The sequence below is a fragment of the Rhinolophus ferrumequinum genome, chromosome 24, assembly GCF_004115265.2.
Source record: "Rhinolophus ferrumequinum isolate MPI-CBG mRhiFer1 chromosome 24, mRhiFer1_v1.p, whole genome shotgun sequence".
Lineage (NCBI taxonomy): Eukaryota > Metazoa > Chordata > Mammalia > Chiroptera > Rhinolophidae > Rhinolophus > Rhinolophus ferrumequinum.
This window is the reverse complement of record NC_046307.1, coordinates 43,229,893-43,245,449: the sequence shown is the minus strand read 5'-3', so window position 1 is coordinate 43,245,449 and position 15,557 is coordinate 43,229,893. Positions and strand designations below refer to the sequence as shown.

At 62.5% G+C, this 15,557-nt stretch overlaps 1 protein-coding gene across 2 annotated transcripts in view; it reads right to left on the bottom strand.

The window, feature by feature from the left end:
* Positions 1 to 15,268, bottom strand: part of TTYH3 (tweety family member 3) — a 28,375-nt gene extending 13,107 nt beyond the window's left edge. Inside the window, exons 1-4 of one of the 2 annotated variants that reach the window (XM_033096035.1) lie at positions 15,018 to 15,268; positions 725 to 894; positions 490 to 601; positions 110 to 330 (exon numbers count right to left, since the gene is read on the bottom strand). In XM_033096035.1, coding sequence (XP_032951926.1) covers positions 110 to 330; positions 490 to 601; positions 725 to 894; positions 15,018 to 15,140 — 626 coding nt within the window. In that variant the 5' untranslated portion in view covers positions 15,141 to 15,268. The remainder of the gene's footprint in view (positions 1 to 109; positions 331 to 489; positions 602 to 724; positions 895 to 15,017) is intronic. The other variant, XM_033096036.1, reaches the window with a different exon arrangement.
* Positions 15,269 to 15,557: the final 289 nt, after the last annotated feature.

The window sequence follows — 15,557 nt, the reverse complement described above, 5'->3', positions numbered from 1 at the left end:
AAAACTTCAGGCACTGGGGTGCTGTGACCTGGCTGACCCTTGGAGGGTAAAGCTTGACCCAGGGCAGTAGGGGCCAGGTGGCGTGGGCTTGAAAGAGGGCCTTGCACACCTGTACCAGTCGTAGAGATCCACCTGCTCTGCCAGTGCCTCCAGCGACACCACCGGGTTCCTCCAAAACGGGATGGAAACTGTGTAGCCCAGCAGCGTGTCCAGCAGGTCCTGCAGCCGCTGCACTGCCCGCAGGGGCTCGGGTCGTGCAGCCAGCTGCCGCTCCAGGCTCTGCAGGCTGGGCTCTGCGGTCCGGTTCAGGGCGGCTGTGGTGTCCCACACCTGCGCCAAGCAGGCGTGGGTGAGCCAGGGAGCGGTGGCTCCTGCACTCACCCAACCCTCGGCTGCCCCACCCAGGCCTCCTCCCACGCGCTCAGGCACATGTGTGGACACGGTCTTTAGCAGCAGGAAGAGACCCTTCTCATCCTGGTGGCCACTCACGCGGTCCTGGACCCCCGCCACAGTGCGGTTGGCGTGACGGAGCGAGTAGGTGGCTCGATGGATGCCGTCACTAGTCTCCCCATTGCCGTAGAAGCCCACAGCGATGCCGGCGCTGGGAGAGGGCAAAGCTGTGTGAGGGAGCCATAGGTCCCTTGCCTCCCACTGGAGCCCCTGCAGCGGACCCTGGGCGCCCCTGCGCCGCCAGGCCCCGCCCCCTGGCCCCGCCCAGCACTACCTGCAGACCAGCGTGGCGATGATGACGCACCAGGCGGTGCAGCAGCAGTCGGCGTCCAGGTGCTCGTCGCTCTTACGCGGGCGGCAGCACAGCCAGAAGGAGTAGAAGAGCAGAAAGAGGAGGTCCAGGGCGAGGCAGGCCAGCGCAGCGGCTCCCAGAAGCAGCAGTGCCTGTAGGTGGTAGGGAAACAGCGCTGGAGGTGTGGACCCTGCCGCCGCTCCACCCAGAACCAGCACCCGCAGATCCCTCCCTGGCCAGGGCCAGGGAGGCCGGCACACGCTGCCAACACACCTGTGTCACGTGCCTGCGGTGACCCAGACCTGGAACTTGACTCCCATCCTCAACCCTGTACAAGACTCCAGGACTCAACCTAAGCCCCACTCGGAGGGGCCAGGTGGGGAAGGCCCTGTGGCCCTCCCCATGGGAGGCTGTTACCTCCTGGGCCCCAGAACCCAAGGCAAAATATGTTTGAACAGGAATCAATCACGCCAGGCCAGACTAGACCGGTGAGAGGAGGTGCTCGTGGCGGGGGCCAGAGAACCGAGCCCCAGCCAGTGGGTGGGCTCCCCCCCCGCAGAGCCAGCTCTGCTGCTGCCTGGCCACCTGGTCCAAGCTTCAGTTTTCTCTTTTGTCACAAGGGGGTGGTGCTGCCTTCCCAGAAGAGGCAGGCACAGTCTCAGGAAAGCCAGGAAGGGCCAGGCGACAGCAGCGCCCTTGGGAGGGGCTGTGACCACTGTCCCCATCCTCATTGCCAGTGCTGAGACTGTTCTGGACCTGGCCACCTGGTCGAACCCCTGAGCCCTGGCAGCCTGAAGGGCCCAGGACTGTCCACCAAGTCCTGGGAGGCACCCTCCTGTCACTGAGTCTGGCGTCCCCCATGGGAAGCAGTTGACCGATCCAGCAGTGACTGCTGTGGGCACAGCCCTGGGCTAGGCCCTCGGTGGGAAGGGGAACAGACAGCACAGCCTCCATCTGTTGGAACAGGTGCCAGCCCATCTCCTATGGACACAGCACTCTTCAGTTTGCCCCGTTCCGCGCTTCACTCCATTTCACTGATGAACAAACTGGCTTGAGAAGGTACGGAGGAAGGACCTATGTGCCCTCGTCATGGCCCCTCTGGGAACCTCAGCACCTGTCCTCTGTCGGGGCCAGAGTGGTGGGTGACACACGGCTGCAGGCTGAGCCTGACCACGTGCACCTCGTGGGGGTGGGGCAAGCAAGCAGCACACAGAAGAGCTGACACGTGGTGGCGCCCACCACGGGCACCATCGGAGCAATGGTGTGACCACTGGGCATCCCTCGACTTCCCTTGCTGGCACTGCTGACACCCAGACTTCAGGAGGACCTGGAAACACCCTCCCTCCCTACGTTCAAATCCTCTGCAGTGTGGCTTTTCCTCGGGCCTGAGCCTGGGAAGCTGTCAGGAGTGGAACACCCCAGGCCTACCCGCTCCCTGCAGGGCTACTGTGGGATAAGAAGCTCAGCCAGAGGCGCTGGGACCCCGGCATCACAGCTCTGCACCCAGCGGCTGTATCCCAGGAAACAGCTGCCAGGCAGCAGAAGGAGGATGGCACTCTCTGCCCTCCCAGGAGCCTGTTGGCCTCCCCCTACCCAGCCCACCAGCCCCAGCCAGACTGAATGCCTCACCCCTGCACCCGAGGCGGGGCTCTCCTACATTCCACCTGGCCAGGGAGGGACCCATCAAGGTATGCACCTCCAGCCATGGCCCAAAGCCACATGGGTGCCCTGGGGGCCAGGGTGACGTTTGGAGGCTGGGCCTCTGTACATGAGGTACAGGGTGGGGTGCCCTCTTGGGAAAGGCCAGGTGCCACCATGAGGCTGCAGCCCTTGCCCACTGGCCAGCCCGTGCTGCCCAATGAGCAATCTGGACATAGTGGGTCCTCCACTTCTTCAAGCTGGGGTGCAGCCACCCACTGCCCTGCACTGGCAGGAGGGCCTAAGGGGCCCTGACTGCTCCTGCTCACCAGGTCTGCTGGGGCTGGCACCAGAGCCACCTTGTCAGCCGAAGGCTCCCTTGAGGTCTTGGGGTGCTCATGTCAGTGGGGACTCCAAGGCCCAGAGTGGGGGGCCTTGCCCAAGGTCACATGGGGGAACAGGCCAAGCCACTCGTGGGGGGCACTCACCTTAAGGGGCCTGGTATTGGGCATCACCCCCACTCCACCCAACACCAGGAGCCAATGAACATTAGGGTGTTTGGAAGAGCACCAACCTGGGGTTCCCTGGGACTGCCCTAACAGGCACAGGCTTGACACTGACCTGAGGGGTTACAGGCCCTGCCACACAGTCCCCTGGACCTTGGCTGAAAGGGACATTTGCGTTTCCATAACCAAGGCACCCTCCAGCCCTGTCAGCTACCAGGTCCTGTCCCTGCTGCCTGCAGGCTTCTCCCCGAGAGCCCTCCCTGAACCCTGGGTCAGACCACACCACCCCCACCTGGAAGCCTCCACCAGGAATGAGCCCCCTTCAAAGACCCGCCCGCCTTGGCTCCCAGCCCATCGACACCCTATGCTCGCAGCCGTGCCTGAGGCCACCCTTTGCTCCCTACCAGGCCTCCTGCCTCCTCACTGTGGGAGTCTGGGGGAGCAAGCCCCCAACCCCATGTCCAGAATACAGCTGGCCTGGAGCTGCTGCTTAACTGAGGGCACCTTGCTCCTCCTGGGGTGAGGAGGCTGGGCTCAGGGCCAGGATGGGTGGAGCCCAACAGGTACCCAAACTGGGCTCTGAGCCCAACCAGCCTGGCACAGGGCACAGAGCTCAGCCTGGTGTGAGCGGTCGGTACTCACACTGTCATCAGGACTCATCAGAGAGCCCGCAGGTCTGGATCACCGTCTTGGTGGCGCCAGGACCACCCACTCTCATTTGCTAGATGAGAAAACTGAGGCAAGATAAGCATCACTGGCCAAGCGAGATCCTGAAACCTGGGGCAGGGGCCGCTGGGCTCCCAGGTCTGGGACACGTGCGAGGTGTGGGAGGCGGATGGCGCCTGCACCTTTCCTGGCTCTTCATAGCTTTGATTTGGTGAGTTTTTGGTTTCTGTTGTTAGGTTGTTTTGTTTTAGGTTTTTCTTTCCTTCCTTTTTTTTTTTTAAGCCACAAACACATACTACCTTTATAATTAAAACACAAAACCAGAAACCTCCAAGCAGTTCTTTTCAGCCAGGCGTGGGAGGCTGCTGGTCTGAGCCCAGCTCGGCCATGTGAGATCCCGTGCGGCCTCCTGTCCGGCTCTGGTCCCCCGTTTCCTCCTCTGGGAGAAAAGCGAGCACTGGCCAGCCCCTCCCAGCTGTCAGGGAGAAGGGCCCTGGCAGCCACGAGGCTGACTTGGGGCCCTTCTCAGTTAATGGTGCTACTGCAGTCCCTGCTGGTGCCCAGGGCCCCAGGACCAAGGCGAAGGGGAAGGACAGCCTGGGTCTCACCACCAGGAGCCTAAGACCCACCCACCTACTGCTGCAGAGCCCGAGGAGAGGCTGCCTGCTCAGCCCCCACAGCCACCCCCAAACTCAGGCCCCATAGGGGCAGCCTGGCTCTCAGGAAACTAAAGTGCCAAGGCTCAAATGCTACAATGCTTGGTTCTACAAGTGACCTTGAGTCAGGGACTTTAACCTCTGTGCCTCGGTTTCCCCACGTATACAATGGAGACAGTAACACGCTCTCCTAGTGTGGTTACTTAGGGTTAAATGAGCCAATATGTGTAAGGGCTTAGAACAGCGCCTCTGTGGAGAGCCCCCAGGAAAAGTCAGGCCCCAACGAGGTGCTGCTCCTGGGGCCTCTGCTGCCACACAGCCTGCTGGGCTGGGGACAGGAGGCAGGTGTCCTGGCTGCTGGATGTGTGTGTGGAGGGGCCAGGGCCGCTCACAGGCAAGGTGAGTGTGTGCAGGTCCACACCCACACATGTACGTGTTCACACGTGTGCCCACATGCACATGAAAGTGTCATCCTGTGAGCTCCCCAGCAGTGGCAGTGACAGCCCATGGCTGGCAGCTCCTGGTGGTTGTGGGCAGGTGGGGGGGTGGGGGATGGTCCAAGCACCTGGGTATCGGCTACTTGGCAGAGACTGGAAAAGGGGAGAGGTGACCGGCCAGCCAGTGGCAGCCTCAAGCACAGGCACGGCCACCTGCTTGGGGGGTCCTAACTGCCACAGCCCTGACGGACGACACTCCCATCCCATCTCTGCCTTAGGGAGCCGAGCCAAGGGTGGGAGCAAGGGTGGGACAGGCGCCCAAGAAACCCCAGGGCAAGGCCCTTGAGGGTGAGAATGTGACCTGGGGCTTGGAGAGGGGCACCCAGTGACCTGAGTTACTCAAGCCGCTGGAGGCAGTGGCCGGCGGAGGCCCAGGTGCCTCACTGCACCTCTGTAGCCGTGCACATGGGGAGCCAGGCATTCAGCTCCTGGCGTTCCACCTCCTCTCCTGGCTGTGAGGACAGGGACCCCATTTCCGTGATCTATGCACTGGCTCTGTCTGCCCACGCTTCCCCAGTGGGATGCTGGAATAAGATCATCGATCTGCATTAGGATTAGTGAGGCCTGGCACACAGTGGGCACTCAGAAACGTGGGGCCCCCCTGCTCTGCAGCCCAAGCTATGAGAGGCTGGGGCAGCTTTCTCTCTGGTAGGACGCGGCCGGCCTTAAATAGTGAACCCACTGGGCGGCCCCAGAAGGCGAGCTGTGGAGCCGGTACCAGGACAGCATCACACAGCCCCCACGGGTGTGACAGTGCCCTCTCGGTTTACACAGGAGGGCACCCGGGTTTGGGAGAGCCGAGGCCTGGGCAGATGGTTCCTTGCGCCCCAGCGCCAGGCACCCTGCATGACCTCTGAAGCCAGATTCCCAGACATCAGCCTTCCGCTGCCATTCTGGAGTGGCCCCGCCTCCCAGTTCCTCAGGCTGCCATCCCCTTGGCTTCTCCCTGGGCCCATTCAGAAAGAGAATGGGAAATGTTTGATCAGCATCTGGGCTCTGACCAAATGGAATTTTCCATCTGTGATGGAAGTGATGTCAGCACTTGGTCAGGCGAGGCGAGATGCTCAGGCCCATGTCCTGACCGCTGGCCACAGTGCTGGCTGCCAGCCACCTGAAGCAGCAGGAACATGAGGGGACTAGCAGTGAGGACGCAGCGTGGCCACGCGTGCCCCGAGGGGCTACAGACCACACACCCCTCCTGGCCCTGTGGCTCGTTTTCCAGCCCTGAACCATCCCATCCTTCTCAAGGCCCCTGCAGCCCCTGCCACAGAGTGTACCCACGAGGATGTGCCCACTCTCCCCCACGCCCTGTGGCTCCCCAAAGATCCCACCCACTGTGGAAACCCTATGAGCTAGATGTCGGGCCCAGGCCCAAGTCTGAGGCTTGTCAGGGGGCCCAACAAGCCCCCAGTTCCCAGCCCTCAGCAGGTCCTCCCAGCCCTGGTGGGGAGACAGTGGATAGAAGGGGCACAGGGCCATGCCGTCCTCTGCGTGAGCCTCGGCTGGCTCCCCACGTAGGTGGGCGGCCTCTCGGGGTAGGGGATCCTGGCTCAGCCCCAGGCTTGCTGGCAGTCTGGCTGCAAGGAGGCCCCAAGCCAGCCCTGGGAGGGCCCTGGGAGGGACTGTGGCATGCCACCAAATCTTACCAAAAGCTCTGCTGCGGGGGGCTCCATCCCACAGACGGGAGACCATGGCATGAGAGAGGCCGTGAACTCACGAGGCCTCGAACCTGTCCCTTCCACCCCTGCGCCCCCACCCGCTGCTCCTGCCTGTTCTGCTCCTTCGCTGGCTTGGATGTGGCCAGTCAGTGCACGGCACGTGCATCCCACCTGTCCACAATGCGGCACAGGCCACACGGAGACGCCCCAGGCCCAGGCAGGGAGCGCCACGTTCGACCACGGGGCAGCACACTCATGTGCCAGCTGCGAGGCTGAGTGACACACACCAGAGCCACGGCCACTTCCTGCTGAGCGTGCACGTCCTGGGGCAGCAGCTCTGTGCCCTTAACAACCGGCCCTGGGAGCGGCCTCGTCCTCTGCGGGCCACCACAGTCCCCCACCAGGTTGAGGCATCATTCACAGGGGCCCGACCCCAGCCCCTGAGGCCACGTGTCTGGAGCCTTTCTCCAGCCTCACTGTGGTACGTCCCACGCACCCACCCAGGTGCTGGTAGGCAGGGAAGACTTGGGGACCAGCAGTCCAGGCGTGACTCTGGTAGTCTCCGAGACATCAAGGGACTTCCCCAAGGGCACACAGATGGTGGAGTAGAGCCAGGATGCCAGCCCTGGCCAGTGTGACAGTAGCCTGAGGTCCCACCACTGCCTGTGGCATGAAAGGGACCAGTAAGCCTGCAAACCTGGGAGCCCCAGAGAAGGCTGCGAACAGCAGGCCTGCCCCACCTGCCTCGGTCCTCACCAGCTCTTCCCAAGGGGCAGCTCTGCCAGGTGGTAAAGGGCAGGACTCAGAGAGGGCACGAGTCCAAATCCCGCCCGGGGCCTGGATCTCACCGCCCCGTGCCCATATCCTCGTGTTGGTCACACCTGCCTCACTGGAGTGCGGACGCCTGAGTCACCACACAAAGGGCCCTCAGCCCAGCGCAGGCCTGGGACTTAGGAACGTCGGCACCGGACTGGGCCCTGGGGGCCATGGGGCAAAGAGACACAGCCCTACTGGGCAAGGCCAGTGCCTTCCAAGACCCCAGCAGTGCAGGTCTGGGAGCTCAGAAGCTGGGGGACAGGCAGAAGAGCTGGGCGGGTACAGAAGCTTCAGGGGGCATCCCCTAAACTGCCACTGCAGGGTCAGGGGGCACTGGTGTGGCATCAGGAGAGGTGGGGACAGGGAGGGCAAAGGCCCAGCACAAGGTCAGGGCTGCAAACCTGCGTCCTGAGGGGCCACTGGCAGCTGAGCCCAGGTGGGGTTCCGGCCTGAGCCTGCAGTGCCAGGCAGCACTGGCCCCTCCATCACGTCCCACCCCAGCCCCAGAATTGCCAAGGGCCCTTCTCCAGAGGAAGAGACCAGGTTGGGGCATCCAAGAGGCACCGTCTAGGGACCCATGTGTCCAGGCTGGAGCCCTACGTGTAGGGTGAGGAAAGCGAAGGGGACATTGGGCCAAGCTCCCCCGTGTCTGGGGTCTCCCACTGGGAAGGCTCACCCCCCCCAGTGCTGCCCACTCCCCTAGGGCTGGCCCTCAGCCTCAACACCCTCTGCAGCCCGGATTCACACACAGCCTTGTTGGACCCAGACCGCCCAGACCCACTTCCCAGGTCAGGGGCCTGATGCTGGAAGGGACATCCATGGCCCACACTCTCAAGTGATGGAAGCCAGGCCTCCGGAGGAAAGCTCTGGAAAAGGCCCCCCTCACCTCCTGGGCCAGGCTGAACGGGTGCTGAAAGCCCGGGATGCAGAGCCACGCTGGGCGCCAAGCTGGCTGTGCGGCCTGCAGCCCCCCACCCCTCCAGCACTCTTGGCTGCGGCTCCCAGATCCTGGCCAGAAATTAAAAACAGATTTTCCATCGAGCAGGGCTTGGGTTTCTTGAATTCCATGACGGTGAGCTCGTGGCCGTGCCTGGGAGAGCACAGCCAGCAACTGGCCATGAGGGAGCCCGTGAGGGGCCCAACTTTCTGTCCAAGTCCCCCAACCCTGAGGTCCAAGGTCCGAGGTCTGGCCAGCAGGCTGCACAGACATAAACCAGCTGCACCTCACGTCCTCCAGGAATCATGTGGATACAGCGCTGGCCTGTCACCCCCAGACCCAGCATGCACCCTGCTACCCCTTGGGCCTGGGGGCCCCACCCAGGCAGAGTGAAGAGATACAAGGACATGGCACAAGTACTGTCCCTGCTGCTCTAACACACCTCCCAGCGTGACACCCAGGAAAATCCACTGCTCTCCACCAGTCACCCGTGGGAACCCAGGCCCCAGACCCAGCCAGAGGCCACCACCAGACGGGCCTGGTCACATCCTCAGGACTTGCTTCAACCAGGGATATGTGCCCGGGGTTGGACCAGGCCTAGACAGAGGGCCAGATCTTTTGGAGAGTCCCTCAGGATAGTCAAGAACCCGGCCTGGACGTGGTGCATGGGGCCTGAACAGGCAGCTGGGAGGGTGGCACCGTGGCAACCACCCCTCTGAGGCAGAAGTGGTCACTCAGGCTTTGGGCAGCCTGGCCTCACCCCAGGCCCTCAGCCAACATAGGGCCGGCCCGGCCACCATGGGTGCCTGCCCCTCCCAGCCCACCCGCCCCTCCAGTGGGGACCCAGGCCTCCGCCAGCCTTCTCTGGGGAGGGGCATGCCATCCGAGGGCAGACGGTGGCGAGCCTGCATGTGTGCATGAGTTGATTCCAGGTGTGCATTCATACACATGTGCACACGAGCCATCTGCACACACAAAAAGCCAGGCCTCGGGCAGGGGCGGTGGAAAGGGAGGCTCACGAGGGGCCATACAGCCCCTCTCCCACAGCCCACCTGTGACCCTGGTACACCTTGGCTGGCCCAGCTTGGCCCAGGACACTGCTCAGCCCCCCGGGCCCTGCTTCCCGAGGGCACACCCCACAGCCAGGCCCTGTCTCCCGGCTCCGGATGAGAACAAAGCGGCCTCCCGGTCAGTTGGCACCAAGTGCAGCCCCATTCTGCCTCTGGCATTGGGCTGGAGGCCTGGCCCTGCCCTCGGCCCATTGCAGCCCTTGCAGCCCCCTCCACGGCAAGGACAGCCGCTGCCTCAGCAGATGGCCGCTGTGCTGGGGATCCCCCGGGAGTCCTGCTGGGCAGGCAGCAACCCAATGTTGCTGGCATCTGTCATCCTGTCAAGCAGGGAGCCTAGCCACTTGCGGGCCGCTCCTCAGGATGCCGCCCGGTAAGTGGCACCTGCCTCCAGCTGGTGAGTGGCTCCCTGCTCTGGGTGACAGTGCCCAGTGTGTGCCCATCAGAGCCTCACTACACCGAGGGTCCTCACCCTCCCCAAGACCGTGGGAATCCCTGAGACACTTGAGGGCTGTGTGTGTCCCGGCCCAGCACAGGCCTAAGGGCGGCTCCCTGCAGACCCAGGAGGCAGGCACAGCACAACCAGGTGCTTTTGGGGTCCTGCCACACCTACTGCCCACCCTCTGTCATGTGCCCAATGCTTGGGGGCCACATGGAGCACTTCCATGTCTGTGACCCAGGCCTCGTCTGCAGATTCGGTTCCTCTTCTCCAGCTGAGGACTCAGCAGAGCTGCCTCTGGGGGGCAGAGGTCTAGTCCCAAGACCCAGGGAGCCTTTCCCCAGACTCCGAAACTGCTCCAGGGCTGTGTACAAGGGGCGGGGCGTGAGGCCTGGAGCAGGAGCTTGTGCGTGTCCCCCACTCACTGAGGCTGCTGGCCAGTGGCCTGTTTCACTTCTGTAGGGGTGACGGTGCCACCCCCAGGCCCACTATGTGGCTCCCCAGAAAAATGCTTATGAAACAAACAGCATGAGCCTCTCTGGCAGAATGGCTGTGGCCTGGGGGTCAGAGCCACAGAGTAACCTGCCCAAAGACTGACCAAGAGCCCCTGGCCGGGACAAAACAGCTGAGGTCCCTTTCCTACATGTCCCCTAGGCAGAGAAGTACAGTGTTGAGGACAGAGCTTGTCATTGCATCCTCACACCCTCGAAAACCAGAAGCCACCAGAAGGCCTAACAGTGGAATCTGGTGACACAGACTCTGCACCAACTGCACATAGAACACAACAGAGTTTGGCCCCAACACCGACCCCGCAGTGGGCGTAGACTTGGTGTTAGCGGCAAACAACAGCCCAGCCCACCCCTGGCCAAAGGCAGGTGCATGACCCCAGCTCAGCCAGTTGGATTCTTCCGGGACTTTGACACTAGCCAAGAGGGAAACAGCCAGAGATGATCTGGCCCAGCAGGGACTTCCCTGCTCGCCCACCAAAGCACTGGCCCTGCACCCCAAAGCCAAGTTCATGAGCTCTGTCCACACAGGAGGTGCTTTAGAACCTTCTACCTAGCTCCCTGGTGCGCTCTGTCATGTTTGGCACCTTTCTGTCACTTGCAGCCTCAGAATGCAGACTGCTACCATGGGATGCAATGCAAGCATCAAGAACCGAGGGCCATGGGCACAGTCCCAAATACGTGATGTTTAAAAGCAGGTGACAAAAAGGGCACATGGGGCAATTCTAGTTTTAAAGTGACATCCCCACACAAGTATAAGTGCATGGACAAACTCCAGCTGAAGGGGCTGTCTTTCTGTCTTCAGATCTTTCTGGTTTCTCAAATGATCCATGAACATGCATTACATTTGTAAACTAGAAGAGAGGCAATAAACGCTGATTTTTAACCACAGCAAATTTCCTTCCGATTAGTGGTAAGGATGACAACAGAGCCAGCCTCTCCCACAGGACATGGCTGCTCTGCCACCAGCCTTCAGTCAGGCGCATGGCTGATGTCGCTTGAGTCACATTAAACTAAGGTGCTGTGGTCTCTGCCGGGAGACCCCCTAAGTGGTCTCAAATCCCTACTAAGTGGCCATCCAGTCTGGGCTTGCATACCTCCAGACACAGAGCGCTCACCTCCTCCCAAGGCAGCATGTTCAGACCAGAAGGACTCCCTTATTTTGGGCCCAGGCTCAGGCTTCTCTCTGCCTCAGGGCCTTTGCACATGCTATTCCCGCTGCCAGTAACCCTCTTCCCCAAGGTCTCTGCACGGCTACCTCAGTCTTATCTTTAGGGTCTTATTGGAAACATTCAAGCACTCAGGGCTCTAATGGGAAATGGGCGCACACACTGGGCAAACCTGAAGCAAATGCTAGTATCTGATGTGGAAGGTGGGCCAGTGTGCCCAGTGCATGCCAGGCTCTAGGCAGGTCTCTGCCCTCTGGGTGCTCATAGCCTGGCTTGCAGCATCCATGGAAGGCAGGTAGCATCTCCAGAAAGCCTTCCCTGACCACTGGGCTCCCGCAGGCCCTGTGCCGACCCTACCCCAGCACTACACCAGGCCATAACTGTTTTCCTCCATCAGCTTGCAGCATCCAGAACCCCTGAATTGGTGGAAACACTGAGCAAGAATGAGAGAGCCTGAGGGCAGAGAAAGTATGACCTCTGCTGGGGAGCCTTGAAACGGGGGAGTCGTGAAGGGCTGGTAGGGGTAGAGGGAGTAGATCCCCCAAGTGAAGCCCAAAGAGGAAGATGGACCCACCCAAGGTCACACAGGTAGCAGACAACAGCTAGGGTCCAGGCCCGGCACTCCGCTCTCAAGCACCCACACTCCAGCCTGAAGAGAAGGCTCTGGGACCTCTGCCCACAGCCAGGTCAGGCCCAACAGTCCCCGTGGAGCACAGATTGGCCTCAGACCCCCTCAGGTCCCCAGTCACCAGGCCCAGCCCACCAGCTCAGCTGTCAACCACCAGGGAGTCTCCTCCCTTCTTTGGGCTTCCAATCCCTCCCCCATAAAACCAGAGACCCCCCGCACTCAGGTGCTCTGTGTTCAGGGAGCTCCAAGCATGCTGGCAATGGCCCAGCCCCAGGGGAGCCAGACCAACAGCCCCCCTTGGCATACAGGCGGAGGGCAGAGCAGCCTGGGCAGCCTGCAGAAGCCCCCTACTTCCTTCCAGCCCCTCCCACACAGATGTCATCAGCCCCACAGAACCTGCAGTGCATCCCCTCCCAGTCTGTCCATTCAGCAAACATCATGGGCACCCCACCAAGAGATGGGTGCCATGGCCAGGGAGCCCTCCTCTCTAGGATGGAGGCCTTGGGAAACTGGGAGCCTGAGACCCTAGTTCCAAGAGAAATCGTAATCCTTTAGGAAATGAAATTCCACCTTTGCTCTTGCAGAGGCTCCAAAGCCCCCTGTCGGGCCAGCCAGGCTCCAGGAGCCCTCAGAACAGTGCCATCTGCTCCTAGTCCTGCAGTCACATCCTCTGCAGGGGAAGGCTGGGGGGGGGGGGCGCTAGGAAGCCTCCGACCACCCCACCCCTGGGCTGACGCTGTCTCAGTGGGACAGGGGACGAGGCCCGACCACCTTTGACTATGTGACTCTGATCCTCAGTTTGCTAATCTGTAAGATAGAGATAGTCGTCCTTATCTCCCAGGCTTGCGTGAGAAAGGGCTAGTGACAGAGGTCCCCACACAGCACCCCGAAACAGGGCCGGCCACGGGACTTCCAGTGGGTTTCACCAGGGCTCTCAACAGTGGGTGGTAGGGGCAGGACACTGCAAAGAAGGACAAAGGCTGGTCTCCTATGCCACATATGCCCCCACTCCTGCCCCACCTTCCCCTGGACTGCACAGGAGGTAGAGCCCCCACCCCAGCTAGGCCGAGCCCACATGGCGGGAAGGGTCTTCCAGACCTTGCTGCCCAACTTGGGGCTGGACACAGACAGGCTCCCCGGCCAGTAGGGGGCCCTACGTCAGGAGAATGAGTCCACCACCCACCAGGGGCCGGAGGCTGCAGCCTCCCCACAGCCAGGAATGTTCCACCAGGGCCAGCAGGAAGGGGCCCTAGGCCACGGCCCACGCCAACCCATCACCCACCCCCCCAGGAAGGGAGCTCCCTCTGCTGTACACCCACATGGAGCAGGAGCCTGGAGCCCTCCAACCCCATCAAGACCCCGCAGAGAAGTCACGCCTGCCCAGGTTTCGGCATAAGGCAATGAAAGCTCAGCGAGGTGGAGGTCTGCCCCAGAGCACCAGCACAGAGGGCAGAGGCAGGACGGATGCCCAGGTCTGGCTCACCCCACAGCTCGCAGCCAGGAGGAGAGGTGGCGGGGGATGGAGACAGGCTGGTTTCCACACCGTGAATTATTCAGTGGCTAAGTCTGCTCCTCCGAGGGAGGCAGGAGAGAGAGTGAGTCAGAGCCTTCCCACAGCGGAGGAGGGAACAGTGCTCATGGAGGCGGCGGGCAAAAACCAGGGTCCTCCCAGGGGCAAGGGCCCTGCAGGAGGCCAGGCTGTGCTGAGGGAGGTCTGGGCTTCACTCTCCACCACATGTCCTGGAATCCCAGCTGGGGGACCCATGGGAGGACGGGCACCCCGGAGGGCAGGAGAGAGGCAGCCAGTCCAAGCATGGTTGGCAGCATGGGCAGGTGGCAGCCCGCGGGACAGCAGGAACGCTCTGTGTGGGTCACAGACACCCTGAATCTGTTCCCTGAGAAGTGGCAGGGAACTTCCTCAAGTAAAGGCCAGCCTCCTGGCCTGTGGACGCAGAGCCCCAGGGGACAGACATGGCAGAGCCAGCACACCACACTTCTGGGCAGCACAGAAGTGCTGCCCCACACTGGTCACCCCCCAGGGCTGGGCTTCTAGAACGTGGGTGTTAGGTTTTATAAAATCCTGCTATCTCTGGGCACACCTGGGCCAATCTCTTGACCTCTTTCTAATTTTCTCAGACACAGGTTAGCACGGCTGGGGGAGCGGGCACCCCATGAGCCCTGAGGCTGGGAGCCTGGGGCTTCCCTGCAGAGCTGGGATGTCCACGGCATGCATCCTCACCGCCTGCTTCCATTTCTCCTCTGTAGATAAGGGCGACCATGTGTGACACAGTCCACAGAATACTGGATTCCCAGGCAATCCTGACAAGCGAAGTCGTCTCTACCCCATCCCGGGGCTCTGCAATGATTGCCAGATAGAAGCCCAGAGGTGTTCCGAGTGACCAGGCACCCAGGTCACGAGGCTGCTGGATTCTGAATCCCCACGCAGGAAGGAAATGCCCACAGCCTGGTCCTTTGCCCCACATTCAAAAGGCAGTGGCTCAGCAACACGGGGGGCACTGGAGTTTGGCATGACCCCAAGCTGAGGCCTCCACTGGGAGAGCCTGGTCACTTGGGGAGAGGGCTGCAAAGGGCCCTGCCACCCCCTGGCTCAGCCCCTCTCAAGCCTTCCAAACTGAGGCCCATCTTGCGTGTCTGTGGCCAGGTCTCCTCCCTCAGGGGCTACTGGCAGCCACTCCTGGCAGGCCAGGTGTCACCACAGCCTACACTGCACGGAACGAACGCACATTCCACAGCCCCGCTGCCCAGCAGGTCTCAGAGCCGTGGGGTCCTATGGGTAGGCGGCTGTGCCAGGCAACAGCCCCTCCGTGATGGACAGGGGCCTGGGCGGGAGCTGGCAGCTGGCGAGGGGGCTCCATGGAGGGGAGGGAGGCGGCTCCACGGAATCCCAGAAAACAGGGCCTTAGTGACACCGGAAGAGAAGGCTAGAATCTGCAGGGGCGGCGGACCTCTGATAGGGGAGTGGGGGGTCCACAGACTCTGGAAAAAGAGAGACTCATGACCCAGGAGGAGACCCTCGAGAGGGAGGGGGCCGTGACCCGGGGCCCTGACCCCCGACCCAGGGCCCGCGTCACCTGCTGGTAGTCGGTGTCCTCGGGCCGGAACTGGCTGCTGGTGGTCTCCCAGCGCAGGTCCAAGTGCGGCAGCCGGTGCAGGAGGTTCACCCACCAGGGCGCCGCGTAGCTGACCCCGGCCATGGCGGGCCGGCCGCCTCGGGCGCGCGGCCGCGGCGGGGCTCCTCACCGCACTGGGCGCCGTGTTCAGGGGCCGGCCGACCCCGGCCTGGACGCCCGCATAGCCTGCGCGCTCCTGGGCCCGGCCCGGCCCGGCTCGGCCCGGCTCGGCTGCGCTCGGCTCCGCTCGGCCGCCCGCGCCCGCCGCCTCTTTGTTCGCCGCCGCCGCCGCCTCCGCGCGCCCCCGCCCGCCGCCCGCCGCCCCGCCTCCGTGCTACCATTGGCCCGCCGCCCGGAGGCCCCGCCCCTCCCTCCAGCTCCGGCCCCGTTCTCCGACCCCGCTCCCCCGTCGCCATTGGCCCGCTGGGAGAGGCTCCGCCCACCCGGGACTCCAACCTCTGTCCGAAGGGCACCTGGCAAGGGAGGAACTTAGGACCCGCT